The following is a 19719-nucleotide window of genomic DNA, read 5'->3' as shown; positions in this document are numbered from 1 at the left end:
TTTGCAAAGCCACGCTCACTAATATGTTGGAGGTGGGGGGCTTGTGGCAAAATTGGGAAAGCTGTCCCACAGATTAGCTAAACTTGACATTGTTGTACTCACCAAAATGTACCTTACTGTCTTTGTCACAAACTCTTCCGTCACCATGACCAGGTGATCTTTCATGCATCAGTTCAAACATGGGGCTGTTAGTCTCCCGATAAACTCATTACCACCCTCTGTTCCCCCCTCAGCTGACAAACCAGTCCTGAATACAGCTTGGAAGAAGCATTGAGAGCAAGAGGGGCACCAAATGTAGTCTGGATGGGGGAAGCCTGCTTCAATGCCCATCACTAAAACAAGCTTAGTGATACCACTACTGATTGAGCCCTGAGGTCATATTTGCTTGAATAAGTCTACAGTTATAGATGAGAGAAATGACCAAAGAGAAAAAGCTACAGGAATCTACCTCACCAATTCCTATGTTAGTGTGCCTGTTCATAACGGTACTGCTAGGAGTGATCACTCTCAGTCCTTGTAAAGATCAAGTTATATTTTTGCACTGAAGAATACACTGCTTTGTGTTGAATGGCACTACCACAATGTCAAATTAAAAAAAACATAAGAAATAAGAACAGGAGTAGGCTTTTGGGCCCTTTGAGCCTGCTCCAAATGGGATAGATTCAGACCAGATCTAGCAACTCAAACCTGAACAGCAGTGTAGCACTGTTGGCCATCAACAACAAAAAAACTGCATTCATGCACAATGTGTAACCTTGTTCTCCTATTACCATCATTGAACCAGTGGTTATCCTGTGGCTTGAAGAGTGCAGAAGAGACTAACAGAAGCAACACCACGGCATGCCCAAATATGAGATGCCAAACTGCTGAAGCTATAAGTTGCATTGTAAATAGCATAAAAGATCAAAAGCTCTGCAAGTATTGTCACTTCCAGTCATGAGCAATGGCAGATAATTAAATAATTAACCAGAAAGAAACTTCTCCATCCTCAAAGGTGGGGCAGAGGGAAGGGGGCTAGCAGATCAGTGCAAAAGACAAGGCTACAGCATTTTGCAACACCTACAGCCAGAAGAGCCAAAGGAATGATCCATCTTGGCCTTCAGCTGAGATCCCAAATATTAAACATGTCACTTTTCATTCAACTCAATCTCTCTACATGATATCAACAAATATCTTATTGCATTGGTTATGAGCCTTGATAAAATTGCGCTATTCCTGAATGCTTGCATTCCTAAACTAGCTGTTGCACTAAGCAAGCTGCTTTAGTGCAGCTACGACATTAACATTTGTAAAAAATATTTATTCACAGGATGAGCATATCACTGGCTAGCCTAGCATTATTACCCAGAAGGCAGTTAACAGTCAACCACATTGCCATATGTCAGAAGTCACAGATTAGATTAGATTAGATTAGATTAGATTCCCTACAGTGTGGAAACAGGCCCTTTGGCCCAACAAGCCCACACCGCCACTTGAAGCATCCCCACCCAGGCCCATCCCCCTATAACCCACACACCCCTGAACACTATGGGCAATTTAGCATGGCCAATCCGCCTAATCTGCACATCTTTGGACTGTGGGAGGAATCCGGAGCACCCAGAGGAAACCCACACAGACACGGGGAGAATGTACAAACTCCACACAGCCATCTGAGGCTGGAATTGAACCCGGGTCCCTGGAGCTGTGAGGATGCAGTGCTAACCACTGAGCCACCGTGCCGCCCTCAGAATTTTTCTCTTCTTCCTGAGGCTCAGCCCTAACCCGGGCAGGAAATGGCTGCACCCAGACTTGAACTCGGATCGCAGGGCTCCGAAACCAGCATGCTGTCCACAACACCACGGCAACAAGAGCAAATTAGGGGGCACCCGGATTTGAACTGGGGACCTCTTGATCTGCAGTAAAATGCTCTACCACTGAGCTATAGCCCCATTAAGATAGGCCAGAGTAGGTAAGGACTGCAGTTTCCTTCCCTGAAAGACATTGATGAATCTCATGGGTCTTTCCTAACAGTTGACATCACTAGACTCTTAATTCCAGATTATTATTAAATTCAAATCCCACCATCTGCTATGCCAGGATTTGAATCCAAGTCTCTGGAACATTACCTGGGCCTCTGAATTAATAGTCTAGTGATAATAGCACGAGACCATCACTTTTATCTACCTGATAGTATCCAACGATATACATAATTAGAAAAATCAAATGGCTTCTACTCTCAATCATCCACAAAGTGATAACTGCTTTTGGTACAGTCCTATGAAGCAAACACTTACAGAGCAACAATCTGTTCATCAATGATCAGTCTGAATTCAGCCATGACTCCAGGTCTTATTACTGCATTGGACTTAATATAAAGAATCGAACAAAACTGAAGCAATGGAATACGAAGGAAAATTTCTCCACTGGATGGAGTCACATTTAGCACAAAGAAAGATTGTTATGATTGCGTAAGGCTAATCATCACAGACCTAGGACATCGCTGCAGGAATCCCTCCAATTGGTATCCTAGACCTAACCATCTTCAGCAGCTTCACTAATAACACGTCCTCCAACATAAACTCTGAAATAGGAATGAATGCAGAGAGATCACTACCTTTTACCTCTCCTCAGATACTGAAGCAGACTGTGCATACATGCAAGGAGGGTTTTGGTTGCTGAACACAAATAATATTTATGTTGCATATGTACCAGACAATGAACATTTCAGCTAAGAGAGAACTTGACCCTTTCCCTTTGACATTGAGTGACACTATGATCACTGAATACATCAATCTATTGAGGTTATCATGGACCAGAAACATTACTGAACCAGTTATAAAATATCTTGAGGGGTCTTAAAATGCTGGATGTGGAGAGGATGCTTCCATATGGGGGAGAATCTAGACCTAGGCATCACCGTTTAAAAACAAGGTGTTGCCTACTTGAGAATAGATGAGGATGTTTTTTCTCTCAACAGGGCATGAGTTTTTTTTGAACTCCCTTTCTCAAAATGCAATGGAAAAGCAGTCTCTTTAGGTGTTGTTGAGGCAGAGGCAAATAAATGCTTGGCGAGTTAAAGACAAAAGGTTATTGGAGGTTAGTGGGATTGTCATCTTAGTAATGGGTCTAATAATCAATCACTCATCAGGGATCATTTAACTCCATGAGTTAGTTTACATAAAACAGCTAAACACATTATAAATTATGAACGACATACCACAGCAAACTAAATGAATTTTGCGTGAGCAGCTTGCAAACCCAGCACAGTCTAATAGCCAAGCAGCATTGTATGCATACGGTCCATGGAGTCCTTAAAGACAAGGCACACATACAACATTCCTCACACCCTTCTCCCCACACATACTTTTCCAAACAAAACTTGAACTATTTACATTCACGTGTGTCTGTGCATGTCTACGCCACATATATAATTTGCTGACACATCTACATCTTGCGATGGTGACTTTTTTTATTTAAAGGTGTACTGATTTCCAAGTAATCATGAATGTTTCTGTTTGTGTTGTCAAGCTTTTATTCCATAGAATTTAATTCTTGGTCCCAACTTTACTTACCCTGATTCATGTCTGCCACGTTTTGCTCCATATCGGTAACTGACTGCTTTCATTCCTCAAGCTATTCCGAATGTTTCACACTGTCTTGCAATTCGCTGTTTTGTAACATAAGATCTTTCAGCTCAATGTGAAACTCCTGGATTCTTCAAATTCTGTGAAAGCTTTAGACTTGTTAGGTCCCCTGTGATTTAGAATGTCGGACATAGAACATGGAAGAGTACGGCACAGAACTGCCTCTTTGGCCCACAATGTTGTGCAGACTTATCATCGTACTAAGATCAGACTACCCTGCATACCCTTCATTTTACTATCCTCCATGTGCCTATCCAAGAGTCGCTTAAAAGTCTCTAAAGTATCTGACAATTTGATTTCTTCTTCATAACTGCCGTAATAACTTTCCAGTATATTGTTTATTTTATAAATTGTCGTCAAGCCTTCCCTGCTGCTTTACTTACCCTTTTTGTTTCTCTTTGAAAGCTCAACCTCTTCCATTTATTGCTTCAGTTGTTGAATTGTTTCCTCTATGTCCTGCTTTGAGTTTTCCCGGCGGGCCTTTATTTCTGAATGAGCTGTCTCATGAGTGACTTGTAGCACCTTGTTGTGTGTGTTTATACACCCCCAGCTGCTTGTGCAGGGCCTTTCATTTATTCCAGTTTATTTATTTATTTATTCATTTATTCTTAAGCTCTAGGCATTGTTTCTACAGCTGCTGCTGCTGAGCTTGATCTGTTTTATGTGCAAGTTTTATATGCATATTTTTTGAAAAAAATCAAATGAGGCTGTTGTTTTTGGGTACGTAAGGGAAACCTCAGTCATTAAATATAGTCAGTATCATTGAGGCTTTCAGATGACACCTTATCATTGATTTAGAAGCAGATTAAACTCATTTGTCCCAAAGGCTACTTCTATAATTATTAAAGTACTTTACTCATTAAGGGAATGGACTCTGGTTGTTGGACTCTGGTTGTTGGGACAACTAATTGCCAGCAAGAAATCCAGGTGCATTATCCCCAGAGGATCCAAGTAGCCCATCGGCAGGCAGCTGGGTGCCTACCAGAAATAACTGCGGGGGTACTGCCAAAAGCTTTCCAGCTGTAAACTGGCAGAATCAACACAATTATTAAGTCCACCAAAAAAGTGATTAACAGTTGGAATGGACTTCAAGTGAGTCAAAGCAATCAAATCAGATCTAATGATTCTCTATTGCGGTTTCCACGCATTAAACTTTTCCTTGAGATAAATTTATTCGCACGCGAACCTGTTTAATTTCAATTAATGAAATCTAATAGAAGACTGTTTGTAATTATCAAAAGCAGCATTGAAACGCTCATAGATCTGTACGTGATTTATTTGCCAATGTTAACATGGGCATTAAGCTTAACTGATAGATGACCTGTAATTAGGCATGCATTTATAAAAACAAGGTAAAGACATTTAGAACAGATTTCTGACACAATGTCTCCACAGTTAGGCTTTGATTTTTGTTTTGGCCATTGCTTATGTTTTGTAGGGCATTTGTGGTACGATGGCTGACTCAGTCATTTCTTTCCTGGAGCCTTATTACTATATTATCTGGTTTCCCAATGGTAACTCCTCTCGGGGTGTAGAATAAGGACAGGGCCAAAAGAGAATTTTCAGGCAATGCTGCCCTCATCCTAGATTTCTCTCTGTTGGTGACTGAGGTGCATGTTGTAGTTTGTCAGAAGATTTTTTTTTCTTCTCAACAATGCCTTGGGACATATTTTATCCATTTAAAAGGGTAGAAAGGGTCCTGGTTTGATCTCTCATTTGAAAATAAGCACCTCTGAGAGTATAGCACTCTCTCAGTGCTGCAGTGAAGTGTCAGCCTAGATTATGTACTCCGTTCTGTCAAGTGGGGCTTGAACACACACCCTCTGAGGTGGTGATAATAATGATACTACCAGAAGCAAAACTTTGGATTATGTGTAACTATGCTGCAGCTATTTGTTTAATGCTTTCACAAAAGAGTTTGGGGAATTTTAGTCTCCAGAAGGATGAGCAAACTTGAGTTTGTTGGGATGTGAAAACCTGAAAGCCCTCAAATAAGATTCATCTCCCACATATATGTCTGCAGGCTTTGCTCTGGCCGGCTGAATCTTCTGGATCTTGGAAATTTGGCAAATAATGTATTTTGCTAGGTGGCAGTGAATTACCTTTATTAGACTGCTTGCAGGCCAGAAAGAGTAGAGGGTCTTTTCCTAAAGCTAGCCTCCTTATTCACGTCTCATGCTGGATCGGTTGTAGGCAACACTCCAGGATTGTAGGCTCCTGAAGACTAGGATTTCTCACCACATCACCACACCAGTCCCTGCCAGAGATGTACAAAAACCATATCATGGTTATGACTACCCTAACCATAAACTCCTTACCTGCTGTTTAATGGCAGCCTCCTCTACAGTGTTCCTGACCCAATCGGGAGCCAGGCCACTCAATTAAGTTGGCTTCCAGGTAGTCAAAGCTATAAGGAGAAAAAGGCACCTGTGGTGGAGTCAAAATTCTGCTGCAAAGAAGTTAACTCAGTCATCCTGGTGTTTTCCACCCTCCTTCCCATGCAGGATAACCCAACTCCAGTTTGAGTTAGGGACAATATCTGTTTAAAATATGAAAGCCAATAATAACTGAATGATACCTCAGTTAAATTATCCAAAGAATAATTGAGATCTGTAGAAAGAAGGTCCTAAGTTATGCTCCATCAACAAACTGGAGCAGCAAAGGTTCCTTCAGCAACCTATAGCTTAAAAGGGGGCAAATCAAAAATGTTCTTGACGTCAACATCAAGTGTCTTCTGTTGATCATAAACATGTACAGTACATCACATAAGGATCAAATCAGGCTCTGATATGATGGGCCCAAGATGGAATAGTTTATTAACACTCAATGATAACATTCATATATCAATACAGCCTGAAATGGATGAAGTACACATGGTTTACCGGCTTTAGTAGAACTATATTCTACTAAGGGAAAAACACGTTCAGGGCTGGAAAAAGCAGAGTGAATGTTATTGAGGAAGTGGACAATACAATAATGACCAAGGAGATGATATAGTTATGAAATGGAGTGCTTTACAGTGGATTGGAATGGAAAAGAGTAAATCATATGTTTTCAGAATTGTTTAAAACTCCCATGTTCATTGTTATCTGTCTTCTTCTTAATTTGGTGTTGTGAAATAAGATGCATCTGAAATTCACTTCATTTCATAACAAATGCAGTACAACTGTTTGAGAAGCCATTCAAAAATTAATAGCACGTAGGTCCTTTCAATAATGAGAACACTAACAGAGTTGTCACACACCATACATTCAGCATGAGTGCAAACCTGAAACTTCCCTTGAAGCGCAGTTATTATCCTGCCAACACTTACCTCAAAGTGTAATTTGGATATTAAGGAGTTCCAAATTGAAGGAAGTGAAGCTGTCTCCTCCAAGAAGTCTCATTCTGTTTTTTCCTGGTATCAGATTGGGTTCAGCTCATTGTTTCAAAGCTACACTTGGAGTAGAACTGCAATATTTCTACAAAGGGAATTAATTCGCAAGAGAGCTGCAGTTGCAGTGTCAGTATCACCAAATCTTGACACACATGTAAACTTGTAACCTGGCTTATTTAGAATTTAAAGCTGTTTTACTGTCAAATGTAACCTGTTTTATCCTTTTGAATATCAGTCAATTTATTGCAATTATTAAATTCAATTCTCATTCATACATATTCCAAATCTTTTTTTTGTAGGTTGTCTACAAAGCTTGGCTGTGTTCCCAGTATTTTGAGGCCACACAGTTTCACTGTAGTTCCAGAATTCCTTGCAAGCAATACTGCTTGGAGGTCCAGACCAGATGTCCATTTGTTTTACCAGACAATGAGGATCTTGTCTATGGTGGACTGCCAAGTTTCCTTTGTACAGGTAAGTTATTTGATGTGGAGCATGGCATCTGATGGTGAAGTACTTCAGTGCATTTTTCTTTTATACTTGTCACCTTGTTACAGTAAGAAAAGTTGACTGCTGTACAAAACTGATCATATAAAATGTCTGATCAAATTCCTTATCTTTCCAGAAGTAGTTTGCTGAAATGAATTCTATATCAGTCTAACAGTTATATCAACGTATCATTGGCAGTGGAACATCATTGGTTGCTAGGGTTTTAGATGTCATGCCAGTCTATGATAGGACATTTTAATGAAAGTTTTATGAATGATACAAAGATCGGTGGAGTTGAGAATAGTGAAGAGGATTGTCAGAGGATGAAGCAGGATATAGATCAGTTGGAGGCATGGACAGAAAAATGGCAGATGGAGTTCAGTCTGGGTAAATATGAGGTGGTGCATTTTGGAAGGTCAAGTACAAGGAAATTATACAGTGAATGCCAGAACTCTTAGGAATATTGATATGCAGAGGGATCTGAGTGTGTAAGTCCACAATTCACTGAAGGTGGCAGTGTAGGTAGATAGGGTAGTAAAAATAGGTTTGTGGCATGCTTGCCTTCATTGGCAGGGACATTGAGTATAAGAATAGACAAGTTATGCTGCAGTTTTAAGGAACTTCAGTCAGGCCACACTTGGAATATTGCATACAGTTCTGGCCACTACTCTACCAGAGAAATGTGGATGCTTTGGAAAGAGTGCAGAAAACGTTGATAAGGATTTTGCCTGGTGTGGGCAATTTTGGCCGTGAAGGAAGTTTGGGTCGACTGGGTTTCTTTTCACTGAAATGCAGGAGATTGAAGGTCAACCTGATGGAAATTTATAAGAATGTGAATGGCATGGATAGAGTGGAAAATATGAGGCTTTTTCCCAGAGTGGAGGGGTCAATTACTTGGGGACGCAGGGTCAAGGTGCAGGGTAGGAAGTTTAAAAGAAATGTATGAGGCAATTTCTTTACACAAAGGGTGGTGAGTGCCTGGAACACACTTCTAGGGGAGGTGGTAGAAGCAAACACATCGTAGCATTCAGGAAAGACCTGGACAAATACATCATTAGGGAGGGAATAGAGGGATTTGGAGCCTGTAAGTGAAGACAGTTTTAGTATGGAAGGGCAAGATACGTCGGTGCAGGCTTGGAGGGCTGAAGGGCCTGTTCCTGTACTGTATTGTTCATTGTTCTTTGTTCTTTGAAAGGGGGAGAATGGAGTTAATTACATGACTCGTCCTTCAACTAGTTTTTTAGCTGACTGTTGAAGGGGATTGGATAAGTTTGGCAAATATTCTATTACCTCTAAACTCAACAGTCTTGTTCGACAAGATGACGAGGCCTTTCGTGAGTAGGCAGCTGTTGGAATGTAAGTGGGCCACTGGTTGGTCTTCCTGGGCCCTAAAAGTAAAGTTAAAAGGGAGAAAATTTGTTATATTAAGTGATGCAAACATATAATGGTGACGTCTACTGATTAAATTATTAGAAGTACCAGTGTCTTGGTTGATTAAATTGCTTTGAGATGATGAATGGAATAAATTGTTACTCTATCCTATTCACTAGTAATTGGCAATTAGTGAGGTTGTTGACTTGATCACCGAGCTGGCTTGTTTTCATTCAGATGTGTCCTCACTATGCTGGGTTAAATCATCAGTGAGGCCTCCTATGAAGCGATGTTGTTCTACTCCACTTGGAATTTATACTGTCCGGTTCGTTATGGTGAATACTCACATTTTCAGTTTTGTTCTGTCTGGGTTTGTATGAGGGGTCCAATTCTATATGATTGTTGATTGCATTATGGGTTGAGAACCATGCTTCTCAGAATTCTTGCGTGTGTCTATGTGTCGCTTGGCCTACTATGGTTATAGAACATAGAACATAGAACATTACAGCACAGTAGAGGCCCTTTGGCCCTCGATGTTGTGCCAATGTGTCATACCAATCTGAAGCCCATCTAACCTACACTATTCCATGTACGTTCATATGCTTGTCGAATGACGACTTAAATGTACTTAAAGTTGGCGAATCTACTACTGTTGCAGGCAAAGAGTTCCATACCCTTACTACTCTCTGAGTAAAGAAACTACCTCTGACATCAGTCCTATATCTTTCACCCTCAATTTAAAGCTATGCTCCCTCGTGCTCGCCGTCACCATCCTAGGAAAAAGGATCTCCGTATCCACCCTATCTAACCGTCCGATTATGTTATAAGTTTCAATTAAGTCAACTCTCAACCTTCTTCTAATGAAAACAGCCTCAAGTCCCTCAGCCTTTCTTCGTAAGACCTTCCCTCCATACCAGGCAACATCCTAGTAAATCTTCTCTGCACCCTTTCCAAAGCTTCCACATCCTTTTTATAATGCAGTGACCAGAACTGTACACAATACTCCAAGTGCGGCTGCACCAGAGTTTTGTACAGCTGCAGCATAGGTTAGCTCATTCCAGATAAACTGATGGCCTTAATTGTCCAAATGTACTGATATTAAGGGATGTTCGTCATGTCATTTTGCTGCTCGTTGATGTTTGGTATTCTGATGGCTAGTTTCCTTTCCGTCTGTCCAATGTATTGTTATTGGCAGTCATTGCATGGTATTTTATAAAATACATTTGGTCTGCATGGTGTGGTGAGTGCTAGGAACACACTGCCAGGGGACATGGTGGAAGCAGACACATAGTAGCATTCAGGAAAAGCCTGAAAAAATACGTGAATAGGAAGGGAAGAGAGGAATATGGGGCCTGTAAGTGAAGGCAGTTTTAGTATGGGAAGGAGAAAATATGTCACAACATGCAGAACCAATATAGTTTACAAAATACCGTGCAACAACTGCCATAACATCGGACAGATAGGAAGGAAACTAAACATCAGAATACACGAACATCAGCTAGCAGCAAAACGGCACGACAAACATCCCTTAATGTCAGTACTCTCAGACAATGAACGCCATCAGTTTAACTGGGACAATGTAAGTACAGTAGCCCAAAGCAAACATAGACACATTTGGGAATCCCTAGAGGCATGTTTCTCTAACTGTAATGAAATCAGCAAACACATAGAATTGGATTCCATATACTAACCCATACAGAGCAAAACCAGAAATGATACTACTCACTATATCGAGCCGGACAGTATAAATTCCAAGAGGAATAGGGCAACATCACTTAATCGGAGGCTCCACTGATGATGTTAGCTAGCATGGTGATGAAATGTCTGTACGAGAACAAGCCAGCTCGGTGAGCAAGTCAACAACCTCACCCACAACCCGATCTCCAAATCTTTGCTAAAACTTTAAATGGGCAATTAGACCAGAAGACATAGGAGTGGAAGTAAGGCCATTCAGCCCATCAAGTCCACTCCTCCATTTAAACCATGGCTGATGGGCATTTCTACACCACTTCCCTGCACTCTCCCTGTTGCCCTTGATTCCTTTTGAGATCAAAACTTTGTCAATCTCTGCCTTGAAGGCATCCAACGTCCCAGCCTCCACTGCACTCTGCAGCAATGAATTCCACAAGCCCACCACTCTCTGGCTGAAGAAATGTCGTCTCATTTCAGTTTTAAATTTACCCCCCGTCTAATTTTAAGACTGTGCCCACGGATCCTAGTCTCCCCGCCTAACGGAAACAACTTCCTAGCGTCCACCCCTTCTAAACCATGCATTATCTTGTAAGTTTCTATTAGATCTCCCCTCAACCTTCTAAACTCTAATGAGTACAATCCCAGGATCCTTAGCCGTTCATCATACGATAAACCTACCATTCCAGGGATCATCCGTGTGAATCTCCGCTGGACACGCACCAGGGCTAGTATGTCCTTCCTGAAGTGTGGGGCCCAAAATTGGACACAGTATTCTAAATGGGGCCTAACTAGAGCCTTATAAAGCCTCAGAAGCACATCACTGCTTTTATATTCCAACCCTCTTAAGATAAACGACAACATTACATTCGCTTTCTCAATTACGGACTCTACCTGCAAGTTAACCTTTAGAGAATCCTGGACCAACACTCCCAGATCCCTTTGCACTTCTGGTTTGCGTATTTCCTCACCATTTAGAAAATAGTCCATGCCTGTATTCTTTTTTCCAAAGTGCAAAACCTCACATTTACTCACATTGAATTTCATCAGCCATTTCCTGGACCACTCTCCTAAACTGTCTAAATCTTTCTGCAGCTTCCCCACCTCCTCAGCACTACCTGCCTGTCCACCTATCTTCGTATCATCAGCAAACTTCGCCAGAATGACCCCAGTCCCTTCACCCAGATCATTAATATATATGGTGAACAGCTGTGGCCCCAACACTGAATTCTGCGGGACACCACTCGTCACCGGTTGCCATTCCGAAAAAGAGCCTTTTATCCCAACGCTCTGCCTTCTGTCAGACAGCCAATCCTCAATCCAAGCCAGTAGCTCACCTCGAACACCATGGGCCCTCACCTTGCTCAGCAGCCTCCCGTGAGGCCTTTTGGAAGTCTAGATAGATAACATCTACTGGGTTTCCCTGGTCTAACATACTTGTTACCTCTTCAAAGAATTCTAACAGGTTTGTCAGGTATGACCTCCCGTTACTAAAACCATGCTGACTTGTTTTAATCTGACCCTGCACTTCCAGGAATTTAGAAATCTCATCCTTGACAATGGATTCTAGAATTTTACCAACTACTGAGGTTAAGCTAATCGGCCTATAATTTTCCATCTTTTGCCTTGATCCTTTCTTAAACAAGGGAGTTACAACAGCAATTTTCCAATCATCTGGGACTTTCCCTGACTCCAGTGACTTTTGAAAGATCACGACCAAAGCGTCCGCTGTTTCCTCAGCCACCTCCCTCAGAAATCTAGGATGTAGTCCATCGGGGCCAGGAGATTTATCAATTTTCAGACCCTTTACCTTTTCTAGCACTTTCTCTTTTGTAGTGCCTACCGTACTCAACTCTGCCCAAAACAAAACAAAACGAAACAAAAACTGCTCAAAAACAAATCTGTTGACCTTTGTTGGCTGATTCAAAAGCAACAGCACTGTCCAAAACAATGAAGCCAGGAGTCAAAAAACCTGATGTACCATGAAGCAATCTATAATTCTTGTTGTGTATTGCTCTCATATAAATCCTGGCTGCTATTTAAATCAACATATCTGGCTGATTGATCCACTGTTTAATTATCACAATGATTTACCAGATGTTTTCTGATCATTTGCCTATCTCTATTCCCCCTTTGTTATTTTAATTCCTATATCTGACATTTCATCCAAGATGCAGGTTTATCTTTCTTATGACTCCTTGCTCAAATCCTTTCAGCCTAACACCAAGAAACATATTGTGACATACTCTTCTTCTCTGACCTCTGTAGTGAGGTCAACAAGGTGGCCCTCATAGAATATGAGTTTCCTGATTGAGGCTGTTAATCTGGTCCAATCAGAGACCTCCATCTGATGGATATAGACAGGAGCGTCAGCAGTTCCGCTCACTCTGAGAGCTGGCTGTACGGGAGATGAATCAGTGTCAAGGACTCTCCACATGTAAAAAAAGGGTGACTTGGATACCAGACTCTGTGGAATTATTTCATCCTCACTGACCTCTCTAAAGACTTCCCGCCACCTCCCAGTTGTGGAGCAGAGTCTATCCTCCCAACAGGCTACCAGCTGATCGGTAAGATTCCAAGTAAGGAGATCGCGTCCTGATTTTGAATTCATATTTCCAGGTTTCCAAATGCTAACTTGCAGCATCTCCCACACCCCAGGCGGAGACACTCCCCACTAGCCCCTAAAAATCAGACATCTGCTTCTACCAGATAAATTAATAAAACCAAATTCCTCACTTGTGCCACATTTATAGGTAATTGTTGATGGCCATTTATTGGAGAAGAGAAGACAGATAATGTATCACACACTTCTTGCAATCTGTTAAATCTTATGCCAGTGAAAGTAAATGTGGTAATTGAGGATTTAGCTATATAAAAAGTTGGTTTGTTTGCAAACAGCTTACTGATTGAGTTGTGAAACAGTTAGAATTAAGTCAACTATTTTTTCCAGAAGATTGATATTTCGACCAGTGGAGGATGCTAACCCAGTAACAATTCAGCGACTTTATTCAAAGTTGAGTTAGATAGACCTCTTTGATGGACAAGGGAATCAAGGGTTATGGGGCAAGGTGGGCTTGAGAAAATGGAGGTTGTGCTGTAATAGATTTCATGTAAATTATGATGATGAAACTGATTTGATGACTCTCACATAAATAAGAGAAAGAAACCAGTCTATAATAAGCATATGAAGATTAGTCTTTGAAATAATACTGCAGAATTACATTTGAGAACTGACCATTTGAGATGTTGAATGAAAAAACGTGACAGTGCATGAGAAGTTGAACACCCTGAGTAAGAAGGATCAGCCTCCGGGATAGTGTATACATGGCCACTCACAGTCCGAAGATACTGTGGACCAGTATCTCAATGTGCAGAAAGTAATATTGGCTTAAAGCTCAAGACCATGCAGAGTTGTTTCACCACTCACTGAGGCAGTTCGTCATAATGAGGCAGCATGGTGGGTCATTGGTTAGCACTGCTGCTTCACAGCGCCAGGAATCCAGGTTCACTTCCCCCTTAGACAACTGTCTGTATGGAGTTTGCACATTCTCCCTCTGTCTGCGTGGGTTACCTCTGGGTGCTCTGGTTTCCACCCACAGTCAAAAGATGTTCAGGTCAGATGAATTGCCCATAGTGTTCAGGGATGTGTGGGTTAGCTGGATTAGCCATGGGAAATGCAAGGTTACAAGGATAGGATAGAGTGTCTGGATCAGGGTGGGATGTTCTTCAGAGGGATAGTGTGGACTGGATGAGCCAAATGCTTGTTTCCACATTGTAGAGATTCTACAATTCAAGCCCATTGTTCCCAGAATCATTTTTACATTATGCACTATACACCAATTTACCTGGCTTTCAAGCCAAGGTTAATAGAAAGCAGGATTAGTTTTCTAGAGTGAATAATAATTATTATTTATTATAAGTAATTAGACTATAACTACGGGTACCCAGATGTAAACCATTGGCATATAAGACTACTAACAAAAGCTCTAATCCCCTTATAAATCTCCCCCTCACACACAGACAAACAAGTAGGAAACATAGATTATTGGCAGAGGTAGAAAAAGTGAAAAGTCAGCTCAGTGCTCTTTGGTCCCCGGTTCTGATGTAGAGATAACCCTTCTTTGGTTAACCGATCACTGGTGTTCGGTTGTCTGTCTCTAAATACTTCCACTTACAATACTTAAATGGAGTGAAGTGTTCACTTGTAAAATGTCTCTGGTTTATCAATTCAGAAGTCACAGCACAAAACATCGCAGGAAAGGTAACTGATTCAAACTGAGTTTATATCTTTCCTACAGAGAACAGGCAACTTCTGCTGGGCAGGAAAACGGCTAATGCTTCTGTGCCTTTTTTTATCGCTTTTTCTCCCTCTGTAATTTGTTTCCCGTTCCAATTTTCTCAGTTAGCTGAGAACTAATCAGCTTCACAGATAGCACCTCCTCAGCTTCTGATCATCACACATTGTAGAAAATCACAGCCAAAAAAACAGAGTTCACAATAGGAATCAAATTCCTTGCTGGGAAATTATGCAGACATCCCGGTAAATCAGTGTTTGTAAAAGCAATTCTTTCTTATCGCAGTGCACACTTTTTAAAGGCGCAGAAATAAAAAGGAAACTGTCCTTGTAGTTGAAAGCAGAACCAGATTCATCAATATTGCACTCAAGGGGCTTGAAAGGCTTTGCCCAACTCCAAACTCATATGTTGCTACCCTCATTCCTTCTAATCTTCCCTGCTGTTAAAGGAACTTTGAAAATCCATGTGTGGCAGCAGCTTCTTGAACTGGATATCAATACATCCTTAATCCAAACAATATGCACAGACCCTCCCAGTGGTTCACAACTTAGTGAAAATGTGGGACATTGTTTAAGGATATCGCCCCAGTGAAACTGCCTTTGAGTACCACTGAAAGCAGTTCTAAATAATGAACATGTTACTTATATATGTTCATTTTACTTTGTATTGCCTTATCTCTTCTGGCTGGTATTACCTTTGAAATGTATATATTGGGAACTTTCAAAAAATACTAAGTCCATGCGTCTACTTGTACATTAAATTGTGTCGACCCAAAAGGTTAATCGAAAACTGTGTTAAATAATCCCATGTGTTACTACAAGAAAGTGTGTCAGTATTTGCATATTTAATTATTTGATTTCTTTATCACACAGAGCTGCCCAACCATCACCCAACCACTCCTGAACCAGAGTGCTGTGATGTCAGATGGGAAAACCATAATTCAGTTTCAAATAAACAATCCAAAGGGACAAGAGAAACAGCCAATCCAATGTTGTGTCACAAGTGCTCACTTGCCTCATCTGTGGCATCAAGACTGTGCAACAGTAGAATCAAGTTATGTGTCCTGGTACTCATCCTGTTGCATACCGTAGTGACGGTCTCGGCAATACAGACTAGTACTGGATTGGACTTCGGAGGGCTTGCAACTTGGGAAGATAACTCAACCAGCGATGAGTAAGGACTTATGCCATTGTTTGATTCGCACACTGCAGGTTTACTATCCAAGGATGATGGTCGCAGCTGATCAGAACTGGTTGTACTAGCTTCCAAATCATAGCTTGCCAGGTCATCTAGGTTACTGAACAACAGAAGGTGTGAGCCAGCCTATATCAGCAAAGGTACCACAGTATTTCACTGATTGAAAGACTCTGCAAGACAAGACTGATTTCTCATGCCATTTTATACACTGTGTTTTAATGTTTAGACTTTTGCTTTTTGCACTAGTTGCTGCAGAACCTTTGTTTCCTGGAACAGTTTCTCAACCCAAAATGAATTGTTACACTAACTGTACTTCCTGTATTTTCAGTTACAGAGTATACCCATTCAGTAGTTTTACTTTTCAGTTGTTACATCCTGTTGGTTTACAGTAAGGCAAAAAACTGCACCATGGTAGAACCGGACACTAACTGCCCTTTCTCTCCATGGAAATGTTTATTGTACCCATTTCGTGTGAGGCAGGGACATGCAGATTGCTGCAGCCAATATTAAGGACAAAGAGCATACAGGCATGTACTGAAGTTCCATGCCATGCAAAACTTTTACAAGCTGCATGAACAAAAATAAGCCAAGGGACATTTAGCATCCTCTTCAATCTATCAAGCAGAATGATAGCTGCTGTGAGATGATGATTTTGAACAGTTACCAGCTTCTTGAATTTTCAGAGAACACTTAAATCCTTAACACTATTCCCCATTCCAGATAAATCCATTTTTTTTTCTTGCCCATTTAACAGTTGGCTTTACACTACGAATCAAACCACTAAACACAGGTGAGCCACATAATTATAATAACTTAATTTAAGATACCAGTCATGTTTTGTTTACTTTCCTATGATAGACAATTCTCTCAGTAGAATGCAAATTGATCATTCTAGAACTTCTAGGAATCATTTTGCTACAACTGAAGGCAGAATTCTGAGGACTTCAATAGGCATCTAATCAAGAAAAGAAGACTAAATAGCATTTTGAACAATTAAACATTTTAAAAAGCCAGTACCTCTTCATTCTAAGTTGAGTACACAAATTTAGTCACAATAGGCAGTTAACCTCAGAAGCCAGAAAGAGTTACCCTTTGTGTACGGCAATCTCATTTTGACAAACTTTTGTTTCACTTTGCAAAATGGCAAATGAAAAAATGCATCATTCTTAAGAAATTCAGTTGTCAATTTAAAGGTAGTTCACTAACATTTATATTTTCTATAATTTTATAACCAGCTAAACAGGCAATTATGTCTAAAATCTGTAGAATTCTCCATGCTTTTCTCTAACCTCACTTCCATGAAGCACTGCTTATCGAACGATGGCTGACCTTGGTTACAAAGATGTTCAGTTGTTTTCCAATCCACTAAGTAACTGCTGTACAAAGAACCAGAGTGATTCAACACAAGTCAATACGCTCTTTGGAATATATGATCAAGATTGGCACTGCAAAAATAACCCATGCAATGGAAGAATTAGTCTTCAGTGTTACTGGAATGATTAAACTTCCTGTGCTAACACACCACCTTCAGAAGTGTTTCACTTGCCTCGAGTATATAGATTTTGGGCTTGATTATTTAAATTCAGTAACTTTAAATTGAGCATTCAAATACTAACCAAAATATTCGCCAATTTCTTTTCTTTGTTTAGGCTAGGGTTATCTATTTCTTTTATCTGAATTGTCCGCAATTTGATTCTTTTCACAAATAAACTGTTATGATTTTGTCTTATCCTGATCAAGAAAATTGATTTAGCCTACAGGTATCAGCCCAGTTATCATTAAACTCAATTTTTGGATCCTGATTCTGACTCAATACAAATAACTTAAGTTACAACTGATTAATCTTGGGACTGAACATCTTTAGTGCCAATGAATGACTGTCATTTTACCATCCCTTTATTTTCTTTCCTTGCAGTTATGAAATTACTTTATACTGCTGACATTGGAACTCAAGAGAAAGATGTTTTTTCTATCTTCTCAGTCACATTTTCAAATGGATGAAAAGTCATGGAAAATGGGTGTATAAGTTACATAGTCAGTTGCAATACAAATGGATAAAATGAAACCATTCTTAAGTCAGCATTCTTTCTGTTCTTGATCATTAACTGAAATGCTTTTTATTTTCTATGCATTCTGATTTCTTTCCATAGACACCAAGGATGGTGGAAGCCCTTTTCTCTTTGTTTCCTTTTCATGTTTTCTTTCAAAAGTCATTGTTTATGCATAATGTTTCCCCAGAGTTTGCATTAAACAGTGACATTAAACATTGCACATGGAAAGCCATCAGTCACAGTCATTTGCAATTGATATTAAGCACCCTGTGCACATGAGTAGAGCAAGGAAAGTAAATACTTCCAATGATATAATGTTATTCCAGAGTTACCTTCTAAGCTAGACAAAATCTCAGACTGGGATAATAAAGTGTGAAGCTGGATGAACACAGCAGGCCAAGCAGCATCTCAGGAGCACAAAAGCTGACGTTTCGGGCCTAGACCCTTCATTGGATGAAGGGTCTTGGCCCAAAACGTCAGCTTTTGTGCTCCTGAGATGTTGCTTGGCCTGCTGTGTTCATCCAGCTTCACACTTTATTATCTTGGATTGTCCAGCATCTGCAGTTCCCATTATCACAAAATCTCAGACTGGTACTGAACTAAGTATCATTGACCCTCTCAATCTAAGTAGATGCTGGATCTTTGATGAGGCTAAATGAAAGTTCTGCAATATTAATCATAATACTGAGAGATACACTTTTTGCCAACTAATTTTAAACAACTGTAAATAACCCCAATAGGTTGTTTTTATTGATTTTTCTTACAGATTGTTTTACTGGAAATGGATTTGTAAAATGTAAAACAAAGGTGAAATCATTAATGCTTCTAATGGAGGAAGTCACTAAATGTCATTCCTATTGAGGCTGCCGTTTGTTCTATAAAATAATTTTGTCTTGAATCCAGCAACACTTGCTCCATCAGAATTACAAGAACTTCAACTGATACTGATTAGTTGATGAAGTCCAAGACAATCAAGGAAGCAGTATTTCATTTTTATTTGCAAGTATAAATTGAGTTGTAAATTGGCAACAAACATCACTTTCCTGCAATGCCTACGACGGGTTGTGAAGATCAAAATGTTTGGATTGTATTCATCTAGAGCTCTTTAACTCCCCGGCCAGAACAATGTTCAGAACTAGTGCAATTTTCCACCCCCTAGCTACTCACCCACCAAAAAAATGACATATCTTTCCTTTCAGGGATTTCCTCATTGCCTTGTAAGGCTGTGAATGGCCCGAGAAGGCAAATATAATCAAGAATGTGGAGCAAACAGAAACAAATCCATATGTTGGTGTTTCCACATCTTTGGTTCAATCAGTCAATGAGATACCAGTGAAAAAGAATATGCCTAGAGAATTCAGGTGACAACAGTACTTGTTTGATTCCTATGGAGGGAATATTAGGCAGTTTTGATGACCAATATACAATCCTTCAAACCTAGGGTCCCTCAGAGCCCCAGACAGTTCATGTTTAAAGCCCAAAGATGCAAAGCAACCCAATACAACCTGTGATTAAGAAGCTATAACTAAACAAAGCTCCTTGTTTTTAATGTCATATCACTTCTTTGAATAGGCTTGTAAGGCAATTTGCAACTGTTGTAATCTGTATATGACATTACCAGGCAAGGGTGT

At 40.3% G+C, this 19719-nt stretch overlaps 1 protein-coding gene across 2 annotated transcripts in view; it reads left to right on the top strand.

The window, feature by feature from the left end:
• The window catches only part of LOC125453035 (NALCN channel auxiliary factor 1-like), a 482123-nt gene extending 463666 nt beyond the window's left edge, over nt 1-18457 (top strand). For both annotated transcript variants that reach the window (XM_048532081.2, XM_048532080.2), the window contains 2 exons: nt 7299-7470; nt 15713-18457. In XM_048532081.2, the coding sequence (XP_048388038.1) occupies nt 7299-7470; nt 15713-16017 (477 nt within the window). In that variant the 3' untranslated portion in view covers nt 16018-18457. The remainder of the gene's footprint in view (nt 1-7298; nt 7471-15712) is intronic.
• Nucleotides 18458-19719: the final 1262 nt, after the last annotated feature.

Source organism: Stegostoma tigrinum, chromosome 6, assembly GCF_030684315.1.
Source record: "Stegostoma tigrinum isolate sSteTig4 chromosome 6, sSteTig4.hap1, whole genome shotgun sequence".
Classification (NCBI taxonomy): Eukaryota; Metazoa; Chordata; class Chondrichthyes; order Orectolobiformes; family Stegostomatidae; genus Stegostoma; species Stegostoma tigrinum.
This window is presented reverse-complemented; position numbering and strand designations above follow the sequence as displayed.